Source organism: Notechis scutatus, chromosome Z (assembly GCF_049901735.1).
Source record: "Notechis scutatus isolate UNSWTSFEM ecotype Mainland chromosome Z, rNotScu1.2, whole genome shotgun sequence".
Taxonomy (NCBI): Eukaryota; Metazoa; Chordata; class Lepidosauria; order Squamata; family Elapidae; genus Notechis; species Notechis scutatus.
In genome coordinates, this window is record NC_142025.1 from 67,686,564 (window position 1) to 67,703,366 (window position 16,803).

General features: G+C 40.4%; 1 protein-coding gene across 14 annotated transcripts in view; it reads left to right on the top strand.

Annotated features, from left to right (window-relative positions):
• STARD3NL (STARD3 N-terminal like) overlaps positions 1–16,803 on the top strand; it is a 54,178-nt gene that overhangs the window by 22,504 nt on the left and 14,871 nt on the right. For 4 of the 14 annotated variants that reach the window (XM_087946995.1, XM_087946994.1, XM_087946996.1 and 1 more), the window contains exons 3-8: positions 3,319–3,507; positions 4,891–4,968; positions 12,756–12,833; positions 14,141–14,194; positions 14,309–14,426; positions 14,635–14,733. In XM_087946995.1, coding sequence (XP_087803121.1) covers positions 3,319–3,507; positions 4,891–4,968; positions 12,756–12,833; positions 14,141–14,194; positions 14,309–14,426; positions 14,635–14,733 — 616 coding nt within the window. The remainder of the gene's footprint in view (positions 1–3,318; positions 3,508–4,890; positions 4,969–12,755; positions 12,834–14,140; positions 14,195–14,308; positions 14,427–14,634; positions 14,734–16,803) is intronic. The other 10 variants (XM_087947001.1, XM_087947000.1, XM_087947003.1 and 7 more) reach the window with 4 other exon arrangements.

The following is a 16,803-nucleotide window of genomic DNA, read 5'->3' on the forward strand; positions in this document are numbered from 1 at the left end:
TAGCATATTATGGAAATTGCAATAATATAAAGTGTATTACTGCAACATCTGAAACACAAAAGTTATATAAGATTCTAATGTTATGACAGAAATATGTCAATTAAACCTGTACAATTCAGAATCCTATAGCTGCAACATGCTAACTTGTGGTGTCACTCAAGTATTTTCAGCACATTTAACTGCTGTCATTAATGTAGAAGCACAGCTAGTAGAGTAACAGATTCATTTAGCATGCAAGAAATGAATTACACACTTTAAACTCCAGCATAAATGAAATTATAATGGCACAATATTTAAAAATGCACGTTGATGTACATGATGTTGCCATAGCAACACGCTCAACTTTGTTCCTATTTTTAGGGTTTTATACATCAGCGATGAAAAACCAATCCTACTTTTTAAGGGGGGTTGAAACATGCACACTCTAATGAGAATGGTTTAACAGGGTTTCCAGAAGGTATTTTTTGTAAAACAAAACAAAACGCACACCTGTTTTTGGTGTTTTTACAAAAACCACCAACTTTACACTCAATTTGTAAACCATTGGAAAGCAGTAGGAGAATAAAATTTTATATTCGAAAAACTTCTGTTGCTAAATCATTAGGTTCAAAGTTTCACATTTATTTCCTTCCAGAGATATAAAAAGCCAAACTTTAACCTTTTTTCAAGCTGCAATATTTTTGGCCAACTTTGCTCCAAATTATCTAGATGGAAATTGCTCATGAGAATGTTTTTATTATTTTGTTTAATAAAGCACAAAAGGTTGTACAAGATGGCCAAGTTTTGTTTTTCTCAACAAAATATTGCTGGAGATATTATGTCTCGAAGTTGCTGAAACCTCAGAGTCATACTGTAGAAGGCTGTGGTATGGGTGTCAAACAAATGACTATCTCTGCAAGTATATGTAACAACTCCAAAACAAATCTCCACAAGCAAATGTAACAACTTACCAATGTTCATTGGGGATGTTCACACAAACTTCATTGAAATCCATGATGGTCAAGCAGGGCATTTTTCTGAAATCAGACCACTTGACATGGAAATGACCCATTAGGTTAAGACAAATTTAAAAAAATATCCAACAAAAATAAAATCAACAATAGAAAAATACATTCAGGGCAGCCAAAATCATTTCTATAACCCATCACAAAACAGGCTTAACACTCTGGCCCAATGCTTAGGGAAAGAGCCAAGTTTTTCAAGGCCTTACAAATAGTAACTTGAATTTCAGGGTGCATACTAGTTTAAAAGTCAGGCACCAAAGCAGAAAGATATACTTCCTGGGTCTCATAAATACTGTTGTTTCATATAGAGGATCCAGAATATTCCCTCCTTGTTGGATCTTCTGGAATAAGCAGGGATAAGTCAATCTAGGCTATAAAGCGCTTTATGGTAACCAGCATCTTGAATTGCATTTGAAAGCCTTGGTGTTGCATGGACATAGCAGAGAGGAGTCTATCCAGACTTAAAGATGGAACGGCCACTAAAACCTGTTAACCACTTCATCTTGCTACAGTTTGTTTGTTTTTTCATCTAGACCAGTGATTGCCAACCAGTGGGCTGCGAGAAAATTTTGGTGGGCCACAGAGATATCTCACCCACAGAGCACCCCCCCACCAAAGCAATTGATCCAGGCTGCGCAGAAACACAAGACTACCATGGCTTTCAAACAAGTTTGAAGTATCACTTGGTTGGCAGGTAGAGATAGAGATAGAGATGTGTAGCTGGACATCATTAACAATGTGATGGAACTTATCCATTGTAAACATATTTAGTGGATTCATGAACATGTTAAATAGAAATGAAAAGATTAGAAAGCCCTGAAGTATACAAAAAGCCTCTATAGTAAGCCCTCATCTTTCACCACAATGCTAGTTAGAACTAGCTGTGTAATGAGAAAGCCCTGAAATTGGCCTTAACTCCTGAAGCTGATCCAGAAGGATATCATCATTGATCATATTGAAGATCACTGATAAAACAAAGAGAGCCAGTATCTACTATCTCCATGGTGGTCCTGTCAGAGATTATCAACAATTAATGCTATCGCAGTACTGTATCCTAATCTGAAACTTGGGACTAGTTAACCTATATCCGTGATGGCGAACCTATGGCATGTGTGCTCGAAGTGGCATGCAGAGCCATTTCTGCCGGCACGTGAGAGGTCGCCTGGAAAAGCCCCACTGCACATGCACGCCCCTTGCCAGCCAGCTAGTTGTCAGGTATCTACTGTGCATGTGTGGGGGAGATGCACACATAGAAGACACACGAGCATGCATGGGGTGGGATGCATGCGCAGAGGTGGACAGTGCAGCGGGTCATGTGCACATGCGCAGAGGCATGCAGTGCACATGCAGGGGGTCATGCACATATTGCATTATGGGTGCAGGCACGCGAGTGCACATGCACATGAGCACACACACACTTTCCACACACAACATGGAAAAGGTTAGCCATCACTGACCTATATCTTCCAGGGTCAGTTGAAACTATAACCTGACTGCCTTCTCAAAAATCTTATATAAAAAGAGAAAATTTGTATCCAGTACTATTGGATCCAGGGATAGTTTCTTGAGGAAGGAATAGACTACCTTCTCTCTCAAGGATGCAACATCCCTCACCAACCACATATTATTTCCCAGGAGGCCTAAACCAACCAGAGCATGGATCTAATGCACAGGTGGTTATTCTTATATCACTGAGTAATCTGGCCTTTCTCCAGACATTTCCCAGATGGCCAAAGCAGAGGAAAGCCATGGTAGTCTTGTGTTTCTGCGCAGCCTGGATTAATTGCTTTCGGGGGGTGGGTGCTCTGTGGGTGAAATATCTCTGTGGCCCACCAAAATTTTCTTGCGGCCCACTGGTTGGCAATCGCTGGTCTAGATGAAAAAACAAACAAACTAACTGTAGCAAGATGAAGTGGTTAACAGGTTTTAGTGGCCGTTCCATCTTTAAGTCTGGATAGACTCCTCTCTGCTATGTCCATGCAACACCAAGGCTTTCAAATGCAATTCAAGATGCTGGTTACCTACGCTTTAAAAATCAACAAATTGTATATATTACATTTTATAAAGTAGTGAACTATCATATCTGTGGTGTGTTAAAATGTTGCATATATTTCTTTTTTCCTTATTTTCTGCTCCCTAAGTAATATTTTTTTTTCCATTTGTAATACTTCAATTTTTCTGAAGATTGTACTTTTTTTGGCTTCCTAGTAGATACCTGAATTTATAGAGATTGAGTGGAGAAGTTTCATTTGGGTTTTTACTATATCATTTACAATTTTGATAATTGAATATTTGCATTTATTTTCTGTTACAGTACAAACCATTTAAAGCCCAACTCAAAAAATATCCAAGTGTGTGTTTTCCATCTCTGAAATTGAGACGCAAGAGAAGAGTTGGATGTTACATAGCAAGGGAACCAACTACAGCACTGTCCAATACTGAAGTATATTGGCATGACATGATGTTCTCTTTTAAACAGCTTTGCTTGAACATTAAGGTTAAGGTCACTTTGAGGAACAATATTAAGAAATTGCTAAACTACACATGGGGAGCTCATCCATCTACATTGCATACATTGGATTTGGCCTTGAGCATCTCTGCAGCACAGTGTGCTGCTCCAGTGTGCTGCTCCAGTGTGGTGCGCATCTGCATATGCAAAATATGTTCATATCATCATCAGTGAACCAGTATGCTTAGTGACAGGTTGTCTCAAACCTATACCAATTGACAAAATATATCCTCTCACTGGTCTTGCCCCACCTAAGAGAAGTAACAGCAGATGCCGAAAGAACTAAGCAAGGAATAATGTTCAACATTCTCTAAACGGACATATACCACAAACCCGCCAACTCAGATCTAGGAACAGCTTTATGGCAAACATTGAGGATACAACAAGAATAAAATCAAATCAAAAGATGAAGGAAGGAGACTGTTGAGCAAGGAATAACATTAAAGTAGGATATGGCTGAAAGATCTGACCTTCCTTATACTACTTGGAGGCTCTTAGTGAATAACAATACACTTTGTGAATGTGGGGAGATATAGAGCCTGGTCCATCTGCAGGTATATCAGCTACTATCAAAAACATGTATCGATAATGACTTATTTTTGGCCAACGAAAAAGCCAACAGAGTGGCTTCATTCTGGCAGTTTAAAGTTTGATCTAGATATGGAAGAAGAAAAATACATTTTCTGTTAAATGTTATCAGAGGTTCATGGAGGTTCTCTTGATACATAAAAATCATAAGGAAATAGATAATACCATTTTGTGTTTATTTCATTTGTTCATAAAATCTTCCAACATGCAATGTTCTTGCATGAAAAGGTAATCACTTTCCTACTTCAATCATTTAATTAATAAAGGTCAGTTGTGAGAATAGTTCATTAAATAATTAGGGCTCATTGGCATTAACTTACACTCTTTAAATCTTACAAACTTTGACTCACCTCATCATAATGAAGCTTGCAATATGTAAGTTCCAGAGATGCAGATGACTCACTGAAAACTGAAGATCTCCACAACAAAGTCATTTGTTCGAGAAAAATCAAGCACTATTTTTTAAATAGCACTCCATTGATCCTCAGTTAGAAACATAATCTTGAAATGGAGAAGACATCTTAAGGACACCATCCTGTCAGAATCACTTCAGGAGCATACCATAAAAACAAAGTCAAAGTCAGAACAGCAGATCTTCAGACTTCACTCAAAAGAAATCCCAAGACCTCTATAAATTCTGTATAGTATTAAATATTAATTACTTTGCTATATTCTTAGAATGATGTAACCACTATCTTAAATTTAACTTACCATTGTAGAATGGAGCATATTGCTAATATATGGCTGAACAGATAAGATATTACTGACTAGTATAAATATTTCCTTTAGGTAAATGGTGGCATTGAAAAAACACTAGAAAAAGAAGTTCTGCATTATGACTACCGTTATTCATATTTTGATATCTTTGTAAGTATTTTGTATTTTAACTATTAATAGTTAAAAATTAATTCCTTTGCTTAATCTACAATAACTTAAAAAGAACAAATCTTAAAAGAGCAAATAGACATATTTTTTAAAAAAACCTGATTTTCAGCACTATAGATACAGAAATTCATATCAAGGACTCTTATATTACATTTTGTTAGGAATTTACCATTAAGATTTTGTTTTAAGTGAGCAAAACCTGGTATCTGACAAGTTCTCCTCCATGCTGTGATGAGAGTCCAGAAATGGGTTAGACTCTTCCCTCTGATGTCATCAAGCTGAGTCTGCCACAGTATAAAAAGCCAGCCTCTGCTGTTGGCCCCAGTTTTTTGACTCAGCTCCTTGAAGTCAGAGCTAGTGTCTCTGGAGTCATAGCTAGTTACAGAAGCTAATTAATTCCAAAACAAAGGAGAAAGCAAAGAAGAAAGCAGAATAACCAGCGCAGTTCCAGTACAACTGTGCCTTCAAGGAGAGCGGGGATTGCAAAGCCTCCGACGTCAAATACTGTAAGCTCAGGCGGGGAGAGCTCAGCTGAGCCTCCCATGCAGCCCTTGCCTGTCGCACTTCCCCGATAGTGATTTTGGAGACCGCAGGCCAGGAGAGTTTGGCTGAGCCTCCCATGCGGTTATTCGCTGATGTGCAGCCCGATTTTCATTCAGCACCCCACAGCGGCTTTTCAGGGCCCTCAAATCAGGCCTTGCAGTGCTTTAGAAGACAAAGGCCAAGCCCTGAGTGAGTTGCCAGGTCCATAGACTGGCCTTTGAGAAGGGTTTTCTATTGGCCTCCGAGCACGTGGCAATCAGCCATTTTGGGATTGGGCCATTACCCAGCATCATTTTGGGGGGGGGGCTCATAGCAGGGATCCCGTTCACCTGGCCTACATTTAGGGTGACATGATTTGGGAGGAGTTGACAGTACCTGCCTAGCAAAATGGAGAGCAGTTAGACCCAAGCGGAACCATCGAGCCTAGAAGAAGCCCATAGCTGTGAAATTTCAAAGAGGCCATTGACGAGGTCAGCTAACAGGGAGGCTGCAGCAAAAATCAGAACCAAGGCATTGGCTCCTAAGAAGGCCTCAAAATCTGAATTGAGAGCTGAAAAAAGGAGGCATGTTGCATTGGAGAAGCAATTTGCCAAGAATTTGGAACAGTTGAGAGGGTAGAGCCTAATTCAATCAGGACAGTTGCAGGCCGGCTCAGAGCCCGTTTCTAGGGCTGGAGACGGGTGGGATTCTACCAGTTCGCACCTATTCGCTAGAACAGGTTGTTAACATTCTAAGCAGTTCGGAGAACTGGTTGTTAGAAGAAATTACTGGCCTAATCCTGTAAGGAAGGCAGGAAGGAAACATTCTTGTGTTGCTTACGGAAACTGCCTCTCCGTTAATCCTTATCACATTCTTGGCAGGACTAGATTTCCTGTCTCAGGAACATCTCTGGATTTTTCCCCCTCCCCCTCCTTTGCTGGTACTTTGCTTGTGTAGAGTGACCATTCAAAGTTACAATGGCACTGAAAAAAGTGACTTATGACCATTTTTCACACTTATGACTGTTGCAGCATCCCCACAATCATGAAAGGCCAGGTGAGGAGATGCGTGCCTCGATGCGAGTGATATTGAGTTGGCCACACCCAGCCAATAACATTACTACCAAGCCATATCCACCCAGGCACATGACCACCAAGCCACCCCCACCACCTAAGCCACACCCACAGAACCAGTTGTTAAAAATGTGAATCCCACCCCTGGATGGAGGAGTAGAAAGTAATTCCACTAGTCATCTGCAGGCATGGTCCCCTGAGAGAGTGGATGAGGCCTCCTTCTCTCAGGACCTGATTAGGTCTGGGCCTAGTTTCAAACAAGCAGACTAGATTCCTGGTACTTCAAATCCTCAAGACCTTTTACCCCAGAGAGGACATAGGCCCAGGGCAGAGGCCACTTTTACTCCCACTGCTGCTGGCTTTCACCCAGTGGATCCTCCTTTAGGCAACAGGCCTGAGGAGCTTAAGGATATGGTCTCTATGGCCATTAGGCAGGGAATCACTGAGGGATTTCAACAACTCCTTTGCCCTGGGGAGGGGTGACCAAGGTTTACTCTCGGCCTTCTGTCAGATTATCTCTCCTGTCCAGGTCGGTTCTCCAGGTCCCATGAGCACAGCTTTCCTGCCACTCATCCTGAATGGGGAGAATATGAGGACAGGGGCTCTATGCATCTTTCTGACTATAGTCAATCTTCCATTTGAGAAGGGGAGGAAGGTGAACTTAGGGAATCCAATCTGTCGGATGATGAAAGATCCAGACCTGAGCAGTCCATCTCGGCAGCCATCTTCAGGCCATCCTTATTCAAATCTCTTCTTCATAAAGCCTTAGGCACAGCCCAACTAGGCCCCGATGAGGTGGCATCAGAGCCTCAAGTAGAATCCACAGTCCAGGGTGGCTTTAGTTTCCAAACCAATTGTCCAAACTGAGGTGCTTCCATCACATTTGTTGTTTCTAGATCTGGTTAGAGATCAATGCCCCTCTCCAGTATCAGGACCTCGTCTCTCATCTCAGGATAAGAGGTTTTATAATGTGGGCCCTTCCTTGGCTAATGCCTTAATAGTGCCGCCTGTAAATGCCCCTATTGTTGCCACCTTTTCCACCTCCGGAACTCCAACAAAACTGGAGGATATCCTTAAACTTGATGACAAGAGGTCTGAACAGACCCTCAAATGTACACATCAGGCCGCAGCTTGGGTGGTGCGGGCCTCCACCGCAGCCTCTTTATGAGGTCATCGCTGCATTGGCTCCACCAGCTGCAGGATTGTTTGTCGATCAGCAATTCCAGATCTCACCAAGACTTGAACAAGATCATCGCTGCAGCAGAGTTTATAGCTGACACCACATTAAACTCTGCTAGATTTGCCTCAAAGGCAATAGCGTCCTCAGCAGCTAGATGCCTCTTGTGGCTGTGCAGTTGGCAAACAGACTCCCATCACAAGTGGAAGCTAGCATCTCTCCATGCTCGGGTGAGAATCTGTTTGGGGAGGCCCTGGAACCTTACCTGGTGGAGACCAAGGATATAAGGAAGATCCTATCATCAGCAAGCAAGTGGTCAGAATTCCGTCAGACGTCATATTCCAGACCATCCTCCTTTTGGCCCAAACCCAGCTCTTGGTTTCCTTGGGGCCAAAGATCATTCCCTCCTCGTCAGGAACAGCAACCTGATCGAGCCAGCAGACAGCAGCAGTTCTCCGGAAAACAGCCCTTTCAAGGAGGAGGAGGTTGTTCGTTCTGATGCTCTAAATGACTGCATTCCCTCCCCTTCCATCAGAGGTCATCTGGCCTTCTTCGCCTCAAGATGGGAGGAATCAACATCGGACGCCTGGGTTCTCAGGACTGTGAGATCAGGTCTCCAACTTGAGTTTCTTTCCTCTCCTCTGAGATTTTTGTTTGCTCTCCAATATCCCGGGATAGATCCAGATGGGCCCTTATGGAATTGGCCATCCAACACCTGGTCAACATCAGAGCCATTCAGCTGGTTCCCGTGGATCAACAGAGGCTAGGGTTCTACTCCCTGCTCTTTGTGATCCCAAAGGCCTCGGCAGAGGGGTGGAGAGCAATTCTCGACTTCAAGTCTTTGAACAAGTTCATCCCCTACAGGTGCGTCAAGATGCAGTCCCTTCTCTCTATATGCAGTGTTCGGGAGGGCAATCTCTCATCAATAAACCTCACAGAGGCATACTTCCATATTCCGATCTGGCCCTTTCACCACCAGTTCCTGCACTTCTGTTACAACAACAGACACCTATCCATTTTGCCCTTCCATTTGGCCTCTCATTGGCCCCCAGAGTCTTCATCAAGGTCTTGGTAGCATTGGCAGTGTCCCTTTGAGCTCTACCTGTGAGGGTCCAATGCTACCTGGACGATATCCTGATCCAGTCAACTTCCGTCCATTCAGCCAATCACGATCTTCAGACCACAATGTGGCTCTTGCAGGCACATGAGTTCTCCATAAATTTCAACAAAAGTCATCTTCTGCCAACCACCCGTCTTGTACACCTGGGGATAATCATTGACACGACCCTCTGCGAGGTCTTTCTTTCCCTGAATAAGCAAGAGAGTCTAAATGAGTTGATAAACCGGGTTCAACAGCAGCACAGCATTCTTCTGTCTCTCCTGTCACAGCTACTTGGGAAGACGATTTCCTGCATTGACATAGTGCCATGGGCTCGTCTCCATGCCCAAGCCCTACAATAGTTCCTGCTGCCATTCCAACAGGCGGGAACCCGCCGCTCAGCCATCAGGGTCCTAATTCCTCCACAGGTTCTTCATTCCTTCCAGCAGTGGCAGTCTCCAGCCATCAGGAAGGGCCATCTGTTCAAGGAACCAGACAGGATCATGGTCACAACAGATGCCAGCCTTTATGGCCGGGGGGGGGGCTCATCTGCAAAGAGAGTTAGCTCAGGGTCACTGGTCCCAGGTAGACAGGTCCCACCCCATCCATTTGCTAGAACTCAAGGCTATTTTCTTTGCTTTGACACACTTCCAGGACAAGGTCATGACAGACAACATGGCCGCCAAGGTCCATGTCAACAGGTGGCGGGGACCCAGTCCAAATCCTTGATGCTGGAAGCCGAATGTCTGGGGAGGTGGGCAGAGAAACACCTCTGTCCCTCAGGGCAGACCATATTTCGGGGGTCGACAACACCCAAGCCGACTGGCTGAGTTGGACCGAGGTTGACAACTTGGAGTGGAGTCTTCACCCATCCCTGTTCGACAAATTCGGATCCCCAGTGGTAGACCTATTTGCCACCCCCCAGAATGCACAGATGGGCAGGTTCTTCACCAGGTTTCTTATCCAGGGTGTAGAGGGGACCAGTGCACTTCAGAGCAGATGGCCTGCAGGTCTCCTCTATGCCTTCCCCCTTCTTCCTATCATTCCGGCCATAATTCAGAAGATGTTGGAGGTGAAAGCAGAGCTACTACTTCTGGCACCCCATTGGCCCAGGAGGCCCTGGTTCACTGACGTGGAGAATCCCAGCCAACAGGATTTCACTCAGCCAGGGGGCCCTACTCCACCCACAACCTCAGTGGTTTCAATTGGCCATATGGTGCTTGAGTGGAAATCTCTGAAAGAGTCTAATTTATCTGATAGGGTGATTCAAACCATCAGATGATGCATCATGTAAACCATCAACCAAACACATCTATGATGCCACTTGGAGGACTTTTTGTAGTTGGTGTTTCAAAGTGGCCCGGAACCCTACATCTGCTTCAGTCCCAGAGGTGCTGATGTTCCTACAGGAAGGTCCAGATAAAGGACTCTCACCAAACACTCTGCGCTGGCAGTATTGTCATGGGATAATTATTCTTCTCTATTCCACCATCCATCAGTGCGTAGATTTTTAAGGGGAGCCTCAAATCTACATCCCCCAGTAGTTCATAGGTATCCCACTTGGGATCTCCCTAAGGTACTACAGGCCCCAACGGAACCCTTATTTGAACCTTTACGGTTGATGGACCTTCGTCTTTTGACACTCAAGGTGGCCTTCCTGGTCGCTATCATGTTGGCCAGGAGGGTGTCTGAGTTGATGGCTCTCTCGGTGAGGCAAGATTTGTGCATCTTTCACGAGAACAGAGTAGTGATACAATTAGACCCTTTTTTAATTCTTGGTTCCACAGGGCATAAGACATAGTCCTACTGGATTTCTGCCCTAAGCCTCAACAGGAGTTGGAACACAAGTGGCATACCCTGGATGTGCAGATAGCTCTCCATATTTATGTTAAATGTACCACCACTTTTCGAAAAACAGAAGCGATGTTCATGTCCTTCCAACCGCCTTCCTTGGGGAGTAAGGCTTCTTCATCCATGATGTTGGCAGATGGATCAGGGCATGTATTTCCATTGCCTACAAGACCTTATCTCTTCCGGTTCCCAAGAAGCTCACAGCGCACTCTACTAGGAGTGCAGCAACTTCAGCAGCTTGGGCTATCCAGGCGTCTTGAGATTTGCAGGGCGGCTACCTGAGAGTCACCTTCTCCATTTATCCGGCACTATCGGCTGGACTTCTTCGCCTCTGCAGAAGCAGCATTTGGGAGGCAGATGCTCCAGAAGGTTCTTCCAGTGTTGGACTAAACGGACCAGATGATGACTCTCCCTTGGACATGCAGGCTTTGGTATGTCCCATTCCTGGACTCTTGTTGCAGCATGGAGGAGAATGGGTGTTGGTATTTACCCGAGAACGCCCTTTCTATCCACGCTGCTAGAGAATCCAACCCCACCCTGTGTTAGTCTGGTCTTGGTTGGGGAGGGTTCTTCTCACTGTTTTATCTTCCAGAGACACACTACATCTGTCAAGTTTCTTCGCCAGAAAAGCTGGGGCTAACAGCAGAGGCTGACTTTTTATACTGTGGCAGACTCAGCTCAATGACATCAGAGGGAGGAATCTAACCCATTCCTGGACTCTCTAGCAACATGTATAGAAAGGGTATTCTCAGATAAATATACCAATGCCTATTTTCCACTGATTCCAAACTTAAAAACATTCTATGAAGCACCCTCCCACCCAGATTTCCACTATTGCAACAATTAGAAATAAAAGCGGGAAGAAGTGCGGGAGAGATGAGATGTAAATCTCCTTGCATCTCCCATGGGTTTTCAGTTCTAGAAGATTTATAATATTTTAACAAGAATTTCTAAAAGCTAGTTAATAAGTGAAACAAATTTATTGTTTGACTCAAACTTGGCTTCTGAAAACTTCATGGAAATATCCATATCATTTTTTTTGGAAAGTGCAAAAGTAGTTTGGCATTACCTTCTTCCAATCTAGCCTACAACTGTATCATAAATTAATAAGGTCAAAATGACTTTTTCCTAAAATTACGTTGCTGAAGTGAAATAAACTTCAAGACTGAATTAAGAGTGGACTTGAAGTAATCGAGCAGATTTAAATTTAAATAAAGGAAATTTGAATTCTGTTTGGTCCTTCTTATACCAACACAATATAGAAACCATCATTTTAAACATATCTCTTGTGCCAGCATTTGATCGATGGATCAGAAGTTTTAGTTAAAAAAAAAACTCAACCTGAACCAGTGGTGCATGATTTGAGGGCAGAGAGCTAAGAAACTTGACAACTGACAAAAATATAAGCATTGGGTCTAACATTAACAATGCTAAATGTATCAAGGAAATAATGGACAACAGACTAATTAAATAAACAATCCATGGTACTAGTGAAGTAAATTTATTAATTATTAAAATATGCAAAATACTTATTAGTTGGATAATTAAAATTGTTTGTTAAATTTATTTTTGCCTCTCTTGCCATGGGACTACTTTAGGCAGCTAAAAAAAAGTTTATCTATGTGAACAAATAATTTTAAAGATACCAGAATTTTTATTATACTTTTCTCCCAGATTTGAAGAAGTTATGCTGTCAGTATTAATTCAAATTTAATCTTTGACCATTTATTGAATACAAAATTGGATATGCCTATATCAAAAGATCTTGGAGGAATATTTTCAGACAAGTTAGATTGTGAAGACATTGAAATAATTATGTTTTACAGGTGAAACCTTTTCAGAGCAAGTAGTTGCTTTACATTGTAGCAAAGAAACAGCAAGTGTAGTATCTTGGCCAAAACTGTGTCTTGGAAAAAAGGAGAATGGGGCCATAAAATATTAAGAAGTTGCTTTTATGTAATCTTAGCTGGATGAATTGCTATTTCATTTTTATTGCTTTTCAAAGAAAATATTGCCATGTCTTTTCTTTCCCTGTTTTATTCCATAGCTCCTGGCAGTTTTTCGGTTTAAGATTTTGATACTTGCATATGCGCTGTGCAGACTACGGCACTGGTGGGCAATAGCAGTAAGTTGCAGATTGATCAAATGAATTTTGGAAAAAAAAACTACATTGTTATGTAATGGATATGAAATGGTATTATCCTTAGGTTTATAATAGATAAAGCTAAAGTTTTCCTGTTGGGTAGTTATAATCATTATGTGCAGTGGTGTGATTCGACTGGTGTAACAACCAGTTCAGTGACTGCATGCTTTGCATTTTAAAAAGTCCATTTTCAGCTCTAATACTTACCTTCGACTGCAGCCCCTATGAATAAATAGCTGAGGAGCTGCAAACCGCTGTGCCATGCAAATCAACTGTGCTTTAAAACAATGAAATAAAGCACAGGACAGAGCCCCCCCCCAAATGCTCACTGGAATTACTGGTTCACCTGAACTTGTCTGAACTGGTAGAATCCCACCCTTGATTATGTGTGATAAAACCTTTATTTACAAATAAAATGCTTCAAGTTTTTTTCTCAAATAACCTGAATAGCCACAATCAAAACTTTGGCGGAGCAGTGAAATGTATAATTTAAAATCTTATTATCTTTATCTTAAACCATATCCCAAATAAAATTATCTGTCAAAAAGTTTCTACAAAAATGTACATTATTTAAGGAAATCAACTTTTAACAAAGCACCTAGAGCTTTTTGTTTGTTTATTTAAAAATAATTCACAGAAAGTTTGATGGGTAAAGTATATTCAAATATTACATTATGTATTTTAATTGAATTTTGATTATTTTACAAATCTTCAAGCATTTTTAAGATAAATAATGATAGATAGGATAATCTGTCTCTTTACTTATTTATTTTAGTAATAAGAACACTTTACCAAATGATCTTTACATTTCAACAAATATAGAACTTTGTTCATTTAGGGGTTTAGGAGTGAAGTAATTGGATTTTTTTTTCCTTTCACAAATGCTGTTCTTCTTCCCAGTCCTTCTTAGATTTATTTCCCAACTTTATTTTGTACAACTGAGGATGGTGTGTATAATGCTTCTGTTTCCTATTTTCCTTACAACAATAGTTCTGGGAGTTGTATCTTAATGTATACTCAAAACCGATGTAGTGAACAAGCATGTTAAAATGGGGAGGAAAATTTTCTGGGTACATTGTTGATTCATGTTTAAAAGCAGAAAAATAGGGGGTATTTTTTGATAATATTTGGCTGTTTGCATAAGTCCATAGTTTTAGAAATTTTAAGATTGTTAATTGTTGCCAAAGCTTTATGAGAACTACTATACTTCAATGATTGCCTGTTCATAGCTATGTATTTCAGTGAGAAAAATCTTTATATATGTGTGCATATATTCATATTTCTTTCAGTTTACAACTGCTGTAACCAGTGCCTTCCTATTAATAAAAGTAATTATTTCAAAGGTATGAATTATACTAGTGTATATCTGTTTATATTATTTAATTCACATAACTGTTTTACTGTTTTTTATATAACTTTTTTTTTCTTTTTTCCTTTCCTCCTTGTTCCTCTTTAAGCTGTTATCTCAGGGTGCTTTTGGCTATGTGTTACCTATCATATCTTTTCTCCTTGCCTGGATAGAAACATGGTTTTTGGATTTCAAAGTGTTACCACAAGAAGCAGAAGAAGAAACTAGTAAGGCTTCTTCCCCAATTTTCCCCCAGTATTGTATGCAGACAGAAGTCTTAAAATACACAGCATTAGTATTCATGAGATGCAATTGTAATTTGAATGTAACATTGAAGTGGATTAAATCAGGGTACCATATTAAAAGTATGACTAATTATATTTGTTTTGTAAGATACAGTAATAAAGAAATACTACTCTGATTATTTGCCTTTAGGACTATTCCTAGTACAGGATGCCTCTGAACGAGCTGCCCTTATTCAACCTGGGCTCCTTTCCGAGGGCCAGTTTTATTCCCCTCCTGAATCTGAAGCAGGTAATTAAGATTTAAATCAAGCAGACTGGAGAGTACATTTGGAATTTTGAGAATAAATGTTCATAAAATACTTGTCACCAGTTGCCTGTTTACAAAATGACTGTGTAATCACTCACAAAATGCTACTTCTTTGCTGCCCCTTCTAATGTCAGGGTATTCTGTACCGCTACAATAAATTTCCTTCTTTATCCAGGCCAGGTGAATGGTCTCTTTTGTTTACTTTTTTATTTTAGTAATCAGAGCACTTGGCCAAATGATCTTTACATTTCAACAGATATAGAACTGATAAATATGTATTTCAGATATTCTAGAAATATTTATTGGTATTTTGCTTTACAACTTGCATTATTTATTTAATTATTATAATTATCTTTGATAACATTCATTTAGCACATGATCTGGTAAGCATAAAATGATATGCCTGCTGTTTGAGAAACTATTTGAATTAAGTTTTGTTCTCATTGTTCTTCTCAGTTTTCTTTTTCCCATTTGTACATTCTTTAGTTCCAGTACAACTACCCAGAAATATCCACAGTTGATCACATTGCTTTTTCAGTAGGATAAGCAGGAAGGTATTAGAGTCCTAATTATGACTCTTAAGCATGTGCCTGTTGTCCTATCATCTTAGTGATAGTACAGGAAGATATAAACGCAGAAATTTAATCTAGAATAACAAGTGGAGCATAATTACTGTATCATTTGAAACATCATTCAATCAATTCCTACGTTCCCTCCATATAGTGTCCCTGCTTTCATAGTGCTTGGGAGAATGTAATTTATCATTGCATTGGAGGAATCATAAGATCAATCCTGTCCTTGGATAAATTACACTGCAGGATCAAATTAGACAAGCCATCATTGATATATGAACAGAACGTAATTGATCTGGCATATAGCCTGACTTTTTCCAATTTAACTCAGTTTATTGTGCCCAAATTCTGTTTGGATCCTAACATTCAGAATGTATGTATAGTTTGCATTAATTTCATCACTGTTACATGGATGCAATTAGTTTTGTTTTCCTCAGTTTTCTTTTATGCTTCATATGTGTCAATCACACCAGTACAACATAGTCTATAATAGTTAATCTAATTAACATTTTTTCTGTTAAGATTACACTGATGAAGACAGATCAGATATATAACATTCCTGATTGTTCCTACTGAAAAATAATTAAAATAGCACACTCTTTATGATATAGAAGAGATAGATTATATTCCTTGATGCAGTAGTAATGAGTAGATGGCCATTCAGAATGAAAGTTGATGAGAACTATGGTTATTTGAATGAAGGTTGATTGAAAAGTTGAATAAAGAGCTAAATTGATTAGCTTCTCTTTTCTTTATATATTGTGCTAAAATAAATTTAACTCAGGCCAACACTTTTAAATTAGTCAAAATTGGCATTATTATAATTTTACTTCCTTGTTGTAAGGGAAATATTGAAACTTGTTTTCCCAACTCTTCCAGATGCAATTGTTAAGCAACCATGCAGGTCAATAAATGGATGAGCTATCTTTCCCTCCTTGCACAAAAGGGAACTCCAGCAATGGGCTGGAGAAAAGAAGCTTAGATCTTTGTCATCCAAGCTTTGTTTCTCCAGCTTGCTGTAGTAGTGTTACCTATCCCATGCATGGAAGGAAGGATAAATCCTTTGGCTGGCAGCAGGACCTTGCAATCCTTCCTGCCAGTTTCTTCATTGACTTTCTGGAGAAGCAAGCAGAGAAGATTTTAAATGTTGATCACATTATGGAGGGTCACTTGGCAACTATTTATAGATGTGAACAGGTTGTCAACTGCTCAAAATGCAATCACATGACTGGCAGTGCAATGGCAGCTGTAACTTCAAGGATGAATTGTAAGTTGATTTTTAAAAAAATCTGTCATAACTTTGAATGGTTGTTAAACAACCAGTTGTAAGTTGAGGACTATTTGTTCAAAAATAGATGTTAGGTTTAGTGAAATTCTACAGTGAACATATGTGTTCATCTTGTTCAGGTATCCATATACAATAACAATAAGGTTTTTTTATAAGAACATAAAGCAAAGTTATAAATTGTGAGCTGTTTGC